A 14,300-nucleotide genomic window follows, 5' to 3' on the forward strand; every position below is an offset into this window, starting at 1 on the left:
TCCCTCTAGAACTGAGAGCCAAAATGGACTCTTCCTTCTTTAAGTCTTCTTGATCATGGAATTTTTGCCAAAGCAATATAAAAGTAATTAATACAAACTCTCGCCATCAGCCTGCACTGGTGACTCACAATCTGGATACTCTCCACTCCTACCTAAGCTCCTGACTGTGTCCAACTTCAGAAGCTATCAGTTCCAGCATTGTGATGAAGCTTTTAATCTCTAAATAAAAGCATCAAGTTATTGAACTGGCTGAAAAAGAATAACAATGATACCTGAAAATGACATTGTTCATTTGACAGGACCATTAACTATTATCCCAATTAGTGAGAACCACTGAAGACAGTAGACAGGTGAGTTATCCCAAATGCAAATATACAGTTGTGATTTATTCCTTTTAAACATGCTCTGTGCATTATAAATGCAGACTACAGTGGTAGACTGTGTGGGCTGATGAAGGCAGCCTTGGATGATTTTTATTCTAAACACAATTGAAAACACGGGTAATGATTTGTTTTTCCAATTCTGGGTCTCTTAGGTTATAATTTAAATGGAGCATCTAACTGACTAAGAGTTCAGTGTAGATCCCCTGCATAAAGCTGAAAACATAATTAGTGGTTTTGTGGGTAACGTGGTCTCAGTTCAGGGAAAAAAGCTCATGAACTGAGGAAGGAGCAGAGGAGGGCACTCTATCTGCACCGTTTTCCTGTTGGGCAGCAGTCACTTATGCTTCCTGATTGTGGAAGTTGTCCAGCCTCGTTATTGGCCATCTGTTGTATAAATCTAGCTTTCTTTCCAGGGAATAATTGGCGTTTCATTTCAGAACCTTCAATTTCCTCTAAAAATCCACTCAACATACATAGGACTCATTTGGGTGGCGTTTTACTTTTCTATTTCTCACACCTGTAGGGCAGCCTGAAGAAGTTTCACAAGTATGTGAAAAGTAGATAATTGGCCATATTGAAAACCTTTCCAACACTTGGCTCCAAACCTTCACTATTGCTAGGACATTCTCGTGAAGAAGTCATTTGGGAAAACTCAGAAGCCATTGTCTTTAAAAAGTGGTCCCAGAGCGGATGAGGTGGATACCTAACTCCTTTAATTTAGTTTCTGTCTCTTGAGCCTGGTATCCAGTATTAGTGACAGAGTAAACAGGCATTTTCCAAAGACTGACAGGGTCAGCTGCTTTGGGAATGTGGCTGTGACCTCTCTGGTAGATTACCATCCTGTAGGCTGCTTCCAAGTCCGTGGAAAGGTAAGCATTCTTTTTGTAAGTGCAAGCTGCTCTGGAACATGGTTCAATTTGCACTGATAAAACTGAAAGTATATCCTGGGCACGCTGTCTCGAAGGACACAGAGTTGTTACTTTGGGGGCAAAGTGATTCGTCATGTCAACACTATCAGGACAGCTAAGCTCCTGGGTTTAAGGGAGGGTGAATGCTAGTGTTGAATTCGGTTGTTTTGATTAAGCCACAAAGACACAGGAAATTTTTAATCAGAATTCCTCTCTGAGGGTAGGAACATTCACTGCAATTTCGTGTAAGGCCCTTTCCCAAAGTGTCATCAGTTTAATCTGGCTTGTTGCCATCAATCCTCCAATACCAGTGTGTGTGAGCGTGCATGTAAGTGTGTGTGTGCTTGTGTGTGGGGGCGGGGGAGAGAAAAAAAGAGAGAGAGAGGGGAATTATTTAGTGTTCAAAGTGACTGGAAGGAAATAATTCTAGTGCAAATGCAAGAGAAAACAATCTACCCAAGCATGCACCATCACTATAAACAGAAGAGAATGCATCCAAGTCTCTCTGAAAACGGTATATGTCAAGTATGGAATGTTTGGGCATGTGGAACATGCTAGACTTTGATTTCTAATGGATCTAGTCATTTTTATAGACTCTGGAGCTGTGAATTTAACTTCATATCTGGATCATTGTTTTTTAAAGTTGCTAGTATTTATGTTTCAGCATTCTTACGACTTCATATTTTTACTTCACAATAATCTTGATAAAAATAATTGGAGTTTCCAGATGTACATAAAGCAGCATTTTCCCAAGGCCCTAACAGCTATCATTAAAATATTTTCTGCTATTCTAAACACATACTCTAACTCAAAACTGAGTTTGTTTTTTTGAGACAAGGTTTCTTTGTGTTGCTTTGGCTGTCAAAAAACTCACTCCGTAGACTAGGCTGGCCTCAAACTCACAGATATTCTCCTGCCTCTGCCTCCCAAGTGCTGGGATTAAAGGTGTGAGCCACCACCACCCGGCTCAAAAGTGCTTTTTTTTTTTTTTTTGATTTTTCGAGACAGGGTTTCTCTGTAGCTTTTGGTTCCTGTCCTGGAACTAGCTCTTGTAGACCAGGCTGGCCTCGAACTCCCAGAGATCCGCCTGCCTCTGCCTCCCGAGTGCTGGGATTAAAGGCGTGCGCCACCACCGCCCGGCTCAAAAGTGCTTTTTATAAAGAATATGTTTCTTCGTTTACAGTGACTAAAAGCTTTGTCTCTACTCATCAGAAAATGGGGCCCAGTACCAAAGTCTGAAGAAAGACAATATCTGAGGGAAAAAATTATATTTAAGTAAAAGCAGTTTTTTTGAAGGTGGTTATTACAAAGGCACAAAATGTGGAGTCATCATTATCATAATTTTTATAGTCTGATATTTTGAGGTTTACTTTTTGGGCAGTTATGAGATAAATTTATCATATACTAATCAATTCAGCTTTCAGAAGTTCTGCAGATGTAATCTTTTCACAAGTTGTGGGAGTGTGTCATAACTGTTTTTTTTTTTTTTGCGCTGCTGGGTGTGGACAAGCTTTAAAGTGTACCCTATGCACAGCAGTGGTGGTAGGAGGTTAGAAGCATCCTGGTGTTTGCCTTCTCACTAGATGGGAAGGCAAGAAGAGTCAAAGGCAATTCTAAGAATACTCTGAGCTGCTGCTGGAGAGTTCAAGCTGCTAAACACATGGTAGATGAACAGGGGGAGTTCAGAGCCATCTGCTCTTCTCTGCCTCCTCTACCCTCCCCAAGCCCTGATCAACCAATGGATCAGTCTTCTCTATACCAGTCTTACAGAGTGAGTTAAGAGCAACAGCGGTGGATCAGGCGTGAGCATTCTGAATTCCTCTACCCTCCCCATGTCCCAACCAATCAATATATCAGAGTCTTCTCTATACCAGTCTTACAGAGTGAGTTAAGAGCAACAGCGGCGGATGAGGAGTGAGCACTCTGAACCATGTCAGTTCACAGTGCTGGAGCTGAGCTCATCTTCAATGGGTTGTTGGGTGCCACAAGAAGTAGACTCCTGGTGTGGTTCTTAGACAGGTTCTCCTACCTGGTCCTTTAATAAATGTGTCTCCTCATCCTCTAACTGGACTCAGAGAGAGAATTTGTGACCCATGTCCTGCATGGACCCTGTGGAATGATAGTAAATCACGATAGCATGTTGATTGTCTTGAAGAGAAACCTTAGTAGCTGTGCTCTTTAACCAGGAAGAATGCAATGGAGAAAGTTGCTGACGCCCTCCTGTGCAAATGGTCATTCTTGTCTAGAAACTCCACCTTTGTTTTCATGCCTTGTGGGTGTTTGGTCTTGTGAGGCTTCAGTAGAAGAGTGTTTTTTTTGGGGGGGGGCTTTCTTTTCTCTTCTATCTCCTTTTCTTTCTTTCTTTCTTTTTTCATTTTATTCTTTTATTGTGAGACAGGATTTCACACTGTAGCTCTCACTGGCCTTGCATTGGTTCTACAGGCCAGTTTGGCTTCAAGCTTGTAGCAATCCTCCCTCCTGAGTGCTAAGATTACCAGGCATCAGCCATCCAGTTTGCCCAAGGTAATGATGCGAAGGGGTGAAGAGAGGTGGCGGAGTCCTGAAGAGAGTTGTTTGCTGAGGGTTGTCTGTGTCACTGTTGACTGCTTGCTTGTCCTTCTGCCTCACAGGCTTCAGCTCCTTGTTTGGAGTGATCCATTATGCACATTGTATTGCAAAAAACCCAGAAATTTTGAGTTTAAAAAGGGATTTTTCTTTTGTTAACTTTAAAAATAAAGAACTCTATTAAGGCATATTTGATTTACTTTAAAATTCACAATTTTCTTATGTGCCTAAAATTCATCAGAGTTTTCTGAGTTATCTCATTTTCGGTATCTGATTTCAGAATATTATATCACCCCGAAGAGAAATGCTGTAGCCATTAACTACCACTCACCATGGTGTCTAGATCACACATCTTCTCTGTTTCTACGGAATTACCAATTCTGAACTCTTAAGTAAGTCATATAATAAGAGGCGTTCTATGACTAGCTTTTTCACTTATTGTATTTTTCAGAGTTCTTTCATGTTGTTGTCTGTATGAACATTCCATTCCCTGTTAGTATAGAATAATACTTTTCTGTATATTGTATAGATGTACTACACCACTCTTGATTCACTTTCCTAGACTCTTCTAGGAAATGTCTGCTCAACTTTAATAGGGCATCAATGGCCAACCAAAGAAGTGATTTCACTCGTCTAGCTTGGTGAACCAGTAGCTTTAATTTGTGTTACTTACAGGAACATGGGGCAAAGGTTATATAGGATAGGATGGGCAATGTGTGGGCACCTATGCCATCAAAGAAATCTCTGCACAGTAATTATTAGCAGCTCCTATATTCCTGGAGAGGAGAAGGACCTCATGCCTTTGGGATTGACTCTGACTCTCTCTCTCTCCCTCTCTCTCTCTCTCTCTCTCTCTCTCTCTCTCTCTCTCTCTCTCTGCAATTAGATGAGAGCCCACCTCTGTGTGGGCATAATTTTATGTAAGAAAATTTCTTGTCCCTGAATCATAGCTAAAGTGTGTTAAAACACATTTTTCGAAAATAGAATAAATGGTGGAAACCTAGAACCCTGTATGGCACCACTCACCCGGTCATGCCGAGGGTGAAACTGCTCAGAGAAGCTACAGTCCACCGTGGTTTAGTGAAGAGCTTCGGTTGGAGCTCAGATGCCAGTTGCTGCTAGCTGTGTTGCTGATGGCTTTGTCACTGTTGAAATAGGTTTAATTGTTAGGGAGTCAAGAACAAATACCACTAGCTGCATGGTTAGAACAACAGAAATTTGTGCCCTCACCATTCTGCAGACTAGAAGGCTGGAGTCAGTTCTAAAATATCTTTTCTTGAAGAAGCTATCTACCCATTGGGGTGAGTTTCACTTTGTTGTTCGTCTGTGGTGACCTGTGTCCCAATTTCCTTATAATGGACACCAAATAAACTGGATTAAGGTCCATCTTATGACGTCATTTAATCTTATTTACCTATGCTGACATATTCTAGGGTGTCGGGGAGTCAGGACTTCAACATGTGAATTTGGAGGGGAATATAATACAGCCCACAACAATGGTGTAATAATAATAACATCTTCCTTGATTCATTTCTAAGAATTTATTGAGATTTTATGTAGAAAATGTTAAAGAAATACATAAGGTACAATAAGTGTAAGACAGGGTGTTAATACTTGGGTTACTACAAGAAAATCCAGATCTTGATTATGTCGGTCACAGAAATCTAGGAGTCTTTAAATTTTATATTACTAATTTTAAAGTACCGCTTGAGGGACCCAATATGGCGATGTCCACGGGGGCCTGGGAAATCTGCTCATGTCCACAAACGGAGCCATTTGTGGGTGTGTGCAGAGCCATCTCCGAGCCTTCCCGGAGCATCTGGCGGCCTGTGGGGCTGAGGCCAAGAAGACCTGTTGGAGGCACCTAGGAAGGGCTGTGGGCACAGCCGCCTTCTGCTCCTGGCACACAGGGAGAGCTTTGGGGACTGAAAGAAGGTGTGGCTGACAACGTTCCTGGTGTTTTATGTTTCTTCTCATAAGAACCTTGGGCAGGGCAGGGTTTGTTTACCAGCAGAGTGTGAGGATCTGATTTCGATTAAGATGTAACAGAAACAGCAATGAAGATTATTTAATCATGAAAAATAATAAAATAAAATAAAAACAAAGTACCGCTTGACTTGGGTGACCCTATTCCCTTTTTGTCAGCCTTCCCTCCTAGTCGACTCTACACCACTAGGCCATGTTTTTCTGCCTCATGGCCATTGGTTTCTTCTTCGGGCATCCAGGGAGCATGCCAATCAGGACTTTCCTTTTGTGGTTGCTTCATGATGTCCCCCGCACCTCCGAGAGATATTTTAGAAGTTCAATTCACATGCATTTTAAACAATTTGCCTCTGAATATATGAAACTCACAAGGTAACAATTTTTTAAGGCATCATGTTGTAACTTGTTAGAATAGCAGCTAGCATGTATGATTCTCTTCCTGGAACCAGAGTTGAGCCGAAAGGGAAAATTATTTCCCTAGTAATTCCAGTGTGGAGTTTCTGGATTGATCACTCTGAAGCAGAACCAGCTTCCTTCCTCCAGAACGCACCCCTCCTGCGGTCCTCCCTTCCATCATGATGCGAAGTAAACTCTGGGGCAGCCTTGCCTAGCAACAGAGAGCTAAGAAGTCACTGACAGACAGAGTCTTCCAACCTATTTCCTCAAGTACCTTCTTCGTCAATGAAGGAAAAGCTAATTAAAAAAAAAAAAGAGTGACGGTAAAAAAACGTTGTTAAAATGGATGTCGAAACTGGATGGGGACTAAGTAAGCTCCAGAGAGACCATTTTTACTTACTCTGAAAGACACTTTTATTTTTGTAAATGCCATCCGCAAGTCTGTTTTGCTGCAAAGCATAGGAGTTATTTACAGCTAATGCATGCGATTAACTTTCTTTAAGGCATATAATGTTTTCTGAAGGTCTCTGAAAACATTTGTCACATTGGATAAAATGCATTTTGCCTCCTCTGTCATAACTTTCTTCCCAGTGGAAGAGCTGAGATAAGAAGGGCCAACACTGGCCTTTGTGAAGGGAAATACCAGCTTTATCTCATGGTATTTCCAAACATAGTTTGTCAAGATTTCAGAGAAGGACCCTGGCAATACCACTTGACTTCCCACATTGTGTGTCTTTCCGCGTTTGATTGGTCATTTGCTCTTTCTCTCTTAAAGGCATTCTAGTTGTTTCGTTTTATTTACAGAGGGAAGCATGTGTGTCTGCACTTCTAGGATGAAAACTGGACTCTGAAAGGATTTGTTTGTTCTATGACCATCACATTTGTCCTTTGAAATTGATTTATAAAGATGGGTTCTGGAGTATATTTTACTCTGTTCCAGTTGATGAAATCTGTGGCAAAACTGCCTGTTATGAGCATCTTTCTGTGTTCAGGGAAGCAAACTTGTTGGATATTCTCCTGCTGAAGGGTTGCTTTCATGTTTAGTGACATTTATCATTATCTAGGGCCAGCTGCCTGACTTCTCTTCAGTGCTCTGTTTATGGGGTTTGAACATCTATAAATGGAAACACTAGCTAACCAGAAATTATCGCCAGGGCTTCTGATAGTGTCCCGGGCTCTTACAACGTGGAATGCCTGGCATTATCTAACATGCAAGCATGGCAAATCATTTTCTAGACCGAATCTGGACCACTCTCTCTCTTTCATTCTCTTTCTCCCCTTCTCTCTCATTCTTTCAGCATGGAATCTGAAAAACATGAACAAGGAAACTCACTAAAGAAGAGCAAGAATTTAGAGGAGAAAGTGACGGTAAGATGCCCGGGGATTCAGCAAACTCAAGTTTAAAATTGGCAGGGTGAAAGGGCAGCTGTCACAGATTAGAAACGTTGTTACCCTGTCTCAGTTTCCATTTTGAACTGGTCAATAATCTTGACATTAATGAGTCCTCTAGTTTTCCTGAAAATGATGTAATAAACTTCTACAGAAAGTTTCATTACTGGGAAATGGGCAAGCTTGATTTGAATGACATCTCCCACCACTCTCAAAGCTGGAGTTCTTTGCCCTGAGCCTTTACTGTGCTTGTTGATAAACAGAGTGATTGGTGTTCAGAGGCCAGTTTCCTGGGGGAATGTGGCAAATATTAACAGAAAAGTGCTGTTGAATATTTTAATATCTTATGGCCCGAGCTTTATGCACTTAAGTTAAAGTTTACTCATTATAAAAATTTGGATCTCTTTCTTTTTGTGCTGTAGAAGTTATAAAAGCAGCATTACTTGGATGCTAAGCAATTAACTGTCAGTTAACTGTAGTCACTTATACTTTTTCCCAGTATAACGTGCTACACTTGGTCCACCTACTGGGTTTAGGTGGGTAACTTTGCGTGCAAGCTTACCATGGTTACAAAGCAAATGTTAGAATCATGCATGCCTCATTTAACAGCAACAGAGAAGCTTAAAGTTAAGCCCTAAAGATTCTGATAAGGCCCTACTTATGTGATCATATTGTTCTGGGTATCTGAAGTTTAGGTTATATATTCTCACTGATGTTAAAATCTAAAAATGGAGAAAAATCGTGACTTGAATATTCCTAAAGAATTTTAAAATTTCAAGATCTTAAAAGCGTTTTGGATGAAATATAAATGTTCCTTAAAGGACTCAGGTTGTCCTCATTTTGAGTAATAATTGTGGACATTGTGTAGCATATAATGATTACAGAGTATTTTTCATTTTGACTTTATGGAAAGGTCAAATATTATAGAAATAACTAGAGCTTTTGAGTCAGAAATATTTTCATGAAAATTCTTGTTATTCAACTTCCAAATGTAAAACTTTGGGATTTTGTTCAATCTTTCTGAACCTCAGTTAACTTGCTTATAAGACAGGGGACAGTAATAACTAGTTTGAAGGGTTTGTGAAGATTAAAAGCCATAATGTGTATACAGGAAGTCTCTAGCATTACCCTGTTTTCACATTGGTTTGGCTTGATTTAGCTAAAAAACACTTACCCCAGACACACGCACACACCACACTTACACAGCACACACACATACATACATGTACACACTTATATGTTATGTACACACTCACAAACAAATTATAAAAAGAGACCACTGAAATTCATTTCAAAGCAGAAGGAAAATCCAGATAGTGTAAGTGTAAATGCCGAGTGTTGTCACACCCTGATAAAAATATGTGACGTGAGGGTTGCTGTAAACTAGTGTCTGCTCTAACTCCGAGTTAGTTTTACAAATAAGCACAGTGGACTTGGGGCAAATGCACAAAGTGAAAATGATCTCTTATTATTTGACATGATTTGATGCATTAACGTTTCACTTGCTGGAAGTTCAGACATCTTGCATGCCCCACTCTACCTTGAAACCAACTATAAATCTAAAAGTGAGCAAAAAGTATCTCCTTAGAGGAAGCCGCTACCCCACAACTCATGAACATGACGGCTGTGGAGGCCTCAGGCTGTCTCTGATTAATTTCCAGAAGACAGGAGGACAGTATGGCAGTGGAAGGGAGAGAAAGCACAGGAGAATTCAGCTTGTGGTGCAGAGACAACTCCCATGGAGGGAAGGAATGCACAAAAGCTAGTATCAGGGAAAAATGACATGGACAGCATAAATGTCCATATATGTTAGCCACCTTTCAGATGCTGGGATCCTGATGGTACTGATATCAAGAAAAGACTAATTCATAGTTATTGTTTTCTGGATAAGAGAGCTGAGAAATGTATAATACATCTTAGAAGAAAATTAACCCAAACACAGTGAACATGCAGTTGCTTTGTGCCTATGCATCCAAACACATCTGTGGCTGGGCCACTGTTTTCTTTGTCACTGTCAACATAACTCAGTATATTTATTTAGGTTGCTGAAATAGTTTAAACATACTTTATGTGGAGTTAACTCTGTTCTGAAAATTATTCACTATGTTTATTTTAAATAGTAATATTTCTTAAATTATGTTTTTTAAAGGAGAGTATATTTTGCTACCCAAACACTTTAATATGTGTACTTTATAATAGTCTCATCTGCACCTTGCTTAAAGTTGCATTTCTCTGGACTTTAATGAACAATGTTGTAATATGCATCCTGCCATGAGGCAGCACACACAGCCTCATTTATTAAATTTAAGTTAATATCTGTATGAATAAATAAGAAAATCAACAGCCTGCAGCATCTTGAAAAGCATCAATTTTTCCTACTAGAGACAGACAGAACTGAAGTAGTGGTTCTAGCTATACACTCTCCTGTGGTGAAGGAATTAAATTTCCACTATTTTTTGTGTGTACGTGTGCATGTGTGTATATGCATGGTCACATGCTCACATGTGTGTGGATGCACATGTGCTTGTGTTTTTATGAAACTGGAGGGCCAAAGCTGCTGCTGAATCTGTTTCTGAGTCGTTTAGTCCACTTTACTTACTGAGGTAGAATCTCTAGCTAAGCCTGCAACTTGCTGACTCTGGTTGATCTGGTTAACCAGTCTGCTCTAGGGATCCCTTGTTGTTGCCCCTGCACGTATTGAGATTATAGGCAGGGGCCAAACCTGTCTGGTTTCGGTGCAGGTGCTGGGTATCCTAACTGCAATCGTTACATCAGCCTGGCCACCCTTTAATCCACTGAATTATATACATGGCTCAATATGCTTCTAAATGTTGATTATTGTTTTTGCCCTGAATTGATTGATGTTTGGTCACTAAAAGTAAAGATTTCTGGGAGCTATGTTCTTTTCTTTCAAAATTTTCAAAGATCTCTAAATTTGTCAGTGCTGAGTGAAGTTGCTCATAATCAGATGGATATCATATCAAACTGTCCAACATCGTAGTGAAAAATCAGTTCTCATGGATTTCTAGGTACCTTCCCAGCCCTGGAGAGATGAGCTATGTAGCATGCTAATGTCTCAGTCATTGAACCTGCAAAGCCAGATTACACTAAAGCTAAGGCTTGTGGATTATGACGTGGGTTGCAGGGCGGTATTTTTGACATCTTTCAGTGTGGTCATTTCCACTACCACAGATGTTAGTGGTGAACGAATTTTTGTTTTTCTTGTCCTGTGCATCCTTAACTGTGTTCCTAGGAACTGAATTTTTTTTTGACTTCCTCCAAAAATGGTTCTGGCTGTTCTCAGAACATTCAGAAAACTCTAGGGAATGTACTTTTGAGACTTCTATTGTATTTAACATATATTGTGGGATACACTGAAGCTTGACTTAGAGTTTCTTAAGTTCATGGATGAGTGTGACATGCTTTAACATGCTTGTAGAGGCAGTTGAGGAACCATGTGCTCTGGAATATAATAAGATCATGTATGTTAGCATGTAAGTTAGTCTTTTGATTTTTATGTATTACTTTATACATAACTTGCATCTTATATGACAGTAACTTCCAGCTAGGTGCCACCAAAATCTATAAAATGAAGTAAATTTTGGAATAGTTTAAAAACAAGCGTTAATTTTTATTCAGTATGTTTTAATAAATAAGTATAACCAATGCAAAATATCCTGGCTGTTTTTTACAATACCCCTTATTTAGACTAAAGTGCACCAGCAAAGAGGTTACTCACATTTATAGTAAATGAAATCTTGAAATGAAAAGAAACTATTCATACATGAACATAGTAAAAATAATCATGTACCTTAGGGCATTTTAATGTAACGTGGTTTAAGAGATGATAAAACCAACTAAATATCATGCATAAATCCAGTAATCCCTATTGTGTTATTGTGAAATGTCTCAAAACATAATCTCATTGTCTCAAGTATTGAAAGTTCAATGATATCATAAAATAATAACAAGAGTGTGTCTGCTTTAATCATTTTATATTGAAACTTGTTAGATGCAGAGCGAGACTGTAGGCAATTTTGGAATGTTGTAAATATTGCTTCCTTAAGGAAAAGGAGCCCTCTAGGTGGCAAATAAGGCATCTGATGATTAGAATTCTAAGAGGAAATATGACATAAGAAGATGAAAACTCAAATTTTACTTTTCATGTTTAATGCTTGACTTATTTTGAATTTCAATAATGGCTTATCCAACAATATATAATTATCCCATAATATTTTTGAGTATAGAGAGAAGTTCATTTTGATTAGTTTTGAATACAGTGAAAATAAACAAAATTAAAATATTAATAATTGTCGTAAAATGTAAAGGATTGTGCTTTTAAAATTCTGTGATAACCTAGAAAAATTTAGCTCTGTAAGTAAAAGTCATAGTTCCATCAATAGAAAGAAAATTAATTACTGTCAAAGAACAAATTTGTTAGCAAAAAGAAAAGTATAGGGTTAATACTTTTGTTATAATTCCTGATGTCATTGCGTTTTGTTGGGTATATAGCACAGGTATAAATGTTCCCAGGAAAAGGGATTTCAAATCAGTATGGGGTTCTGAATGGCTATCTTGAATGAGGCAGAGAGAATGTGAAAAAGGCTCTGTCTTTAAGACAATTAGTAAGCTTTAATTATTTTAAATGGATTATGAATAATGAGCATAGATTTCAGTAGCGTGGAAGTATTCTAAGCATACACAGCACAGACATTCCAATTTCTTTCTTTTTCTTTCTTTCTTTCTTTTTTTTTTTTTGGATTTTTCGAGACAGGGTTTCTCCATAGCTTTTTTGGTTCCTGTCCTGGAACTAGCTCTTGTAGACCAGGCTGGCCTCGACTCACAGAGATCCGCCTGCTTCTGCCTCCCAAGTGCTGGGATTAAAGGTGTGCACCACCACCGCCCGGCTCCAATTTCTTATATGGATTTGTGGTAGCAAGTCCATAATTACTCGTCAAAACAATAGGGCAATTATAGAGTGTTTCACGCAGTAGCATATTTCCCCATAATATTTACTTATTTGTTTTTCTTTTTAACCATTCTTGTTAGAGTTAATTGGCATCAAGTATTCAATATTGAAGATAGGTGATAAAAAGTTTTTGCTGTTATTTTTTTGTTGTATTACTTGTTAAGTATGCACAAATGCGTCTGATTTATGCAGCATTCCTTACAGGAGAATTTCTATAATGAAAGAGTGGTAAGTTTCTGAATGTAAGGTGGCACAATTATTGCATTTTAATAACAAGTTAATTTTGGTGGTGGTCAACATACAGGAAAGATAAAAACTTTCCTATTCGTTGGGATGGACTTACTTGTGTTGGAAACCTTATTTCATTCATTTCTTCACTACTCAACGTGAACGAATGATTCCTGCTGTGCCATGTGCTGGGATTTCACTGACAAAATTGCCTCGCGTGGCCGGCTCTTCTGTCTGATCACTTACTGAGTGTGAGTTACTTTATACCTACACTTCAATTCCCTTATGCTGTTGCTAGCGCTCTCTCTGTCTCTGTCTCTGTCTGTCTCTGTCTGTCTGTCTGTCTGTCTGTCTGTCTCTCTGTGTGTTTGTGTTATGAGCAATGGTGGGCATTCTAGCATGATTAACATGTGGTTACCTACTGCGCATTCAACTCTTCCACTTGGCCCACCTTTCAGAATGGCTCAATTATTAGTGTATCTTTTTTTTTATTGGCCCCTTTTCTCTGAAGAGTGCCAGCAATCTATAATAAGTCTATATCCAAAGTGCTCTTTGGAAATATTTGTTTTCAATACCTAGGTAGGCAAAATACTCCAGAGAGTTCCTCAGTCCTTCCTGAGCCAGAGTGCACACAGAGAAGCTTCAGGGCAGGTTTCTCTGGGATTTTGAACTCTCGGTTACTTCTGAATCTTAAGGAATGATGTGACTAGCTTATTTATTGTTATTTAGTAATTTATTTAGCTTTTTTTCTCAGGAAAACAAAACCTCTCTGAGAATCCACTGAAGACGTTGTAGGATTGTGCCTTCTGTGTCACTGGTTAAGACAGTTTTCTGAAGAACCAGGGCTTCCCATCTCTCTTCTGAGCAGTCAGGGAATCCTGGCTTTCCCCCTGGTGACAAGGTACAGCGGCACACAGTTTGGAAAAACTGAGAGTTGTGTTTTTCCACACATTTCTTTTTTGTAAGAACAATCCTGATGTATTTCTAGCCCCTTCTCTTTTAAAGACAGTAACAAATAAATAATAAACCATCTTGAAGACTGCAAGTAAACCACTGAGTAAACAAGAGAGGGTGGTGACATACTGTGAAGGCCAGGAGAACTGAAGTCCTACTGTGCACCCGTAAAGGAAAGGGAGACTGGAAAACGATGGACCCATGAACCTGATGTTGTGGTCCCACCCTTTCCTGTCTATAATAACCCACATTTAGGCCTGCATGTGACCCTGGGGTGCATATGTGTGGAGGGCGGTGAGGGCTTTTAAGTGGCGGCAAACACGGTGGGTTTCCTCAAGGAGCCCGGCATTAGAAAAAAATTATGTGTTTTTGTGATCTTTGACAAAGCATTTAACCTTTGGCTTCCTTATCTACAAAGTGAGTGGTTGGACTGGTTTTTCTAATGTTGAACTGTGCAGTATTTCATGTGTGTGAAAAACGTCCTCTGACTGGGGATTCAGTAAATCCCTTGCAAATATAAGCGAT

The 14,300-nt window shown here is 39.4% G+C and overlaps 1 protein-coding gene across 2 annotated transcripts in view; it reads left to right on the forward strand.

Moving 5' to 3' along the window:
- The first annotated feature begins 7,412 nt into the window (after positions 1–7,412).
- The window catches only part of Mlip (muscular LMNA interacting protein), a 237,675-nt gene continuing 230,787 nt past the window's right edge, over positions 7,413–14,300 (forward strand). For both annotated transcript variants that reach the window (XM_075965184.1, XM_075965191.1), the window contains exon 1: positions 7,413–7,603. In XM_075965184.1, coding sequence (XP_075821299.1) covers positions 7,535–7,603 — 69 coding nt within the window. In that variant the 5' untranslated portion in view covers positions 7,413–7,534. The remainder of the gene's footprint in view (positions 7,604–14,300) is intronic.

The sequence above is a fragment of the Microtus pennsylvanicus genome, chromosome 3 (genome assembly GCF_037038515.1).
Source record: "Microtus pennsylvanicus isolate mMicPen1 chromosome 3, mMicPen1.hap1, whole genome shotgun sequence".
Taxonomy (NCBI): Eukaryota; Metazoa; Chordata; class Mammalia; order Rodentia; family Cricetidae; genus Microtus; species Microtus pennsylvanicus.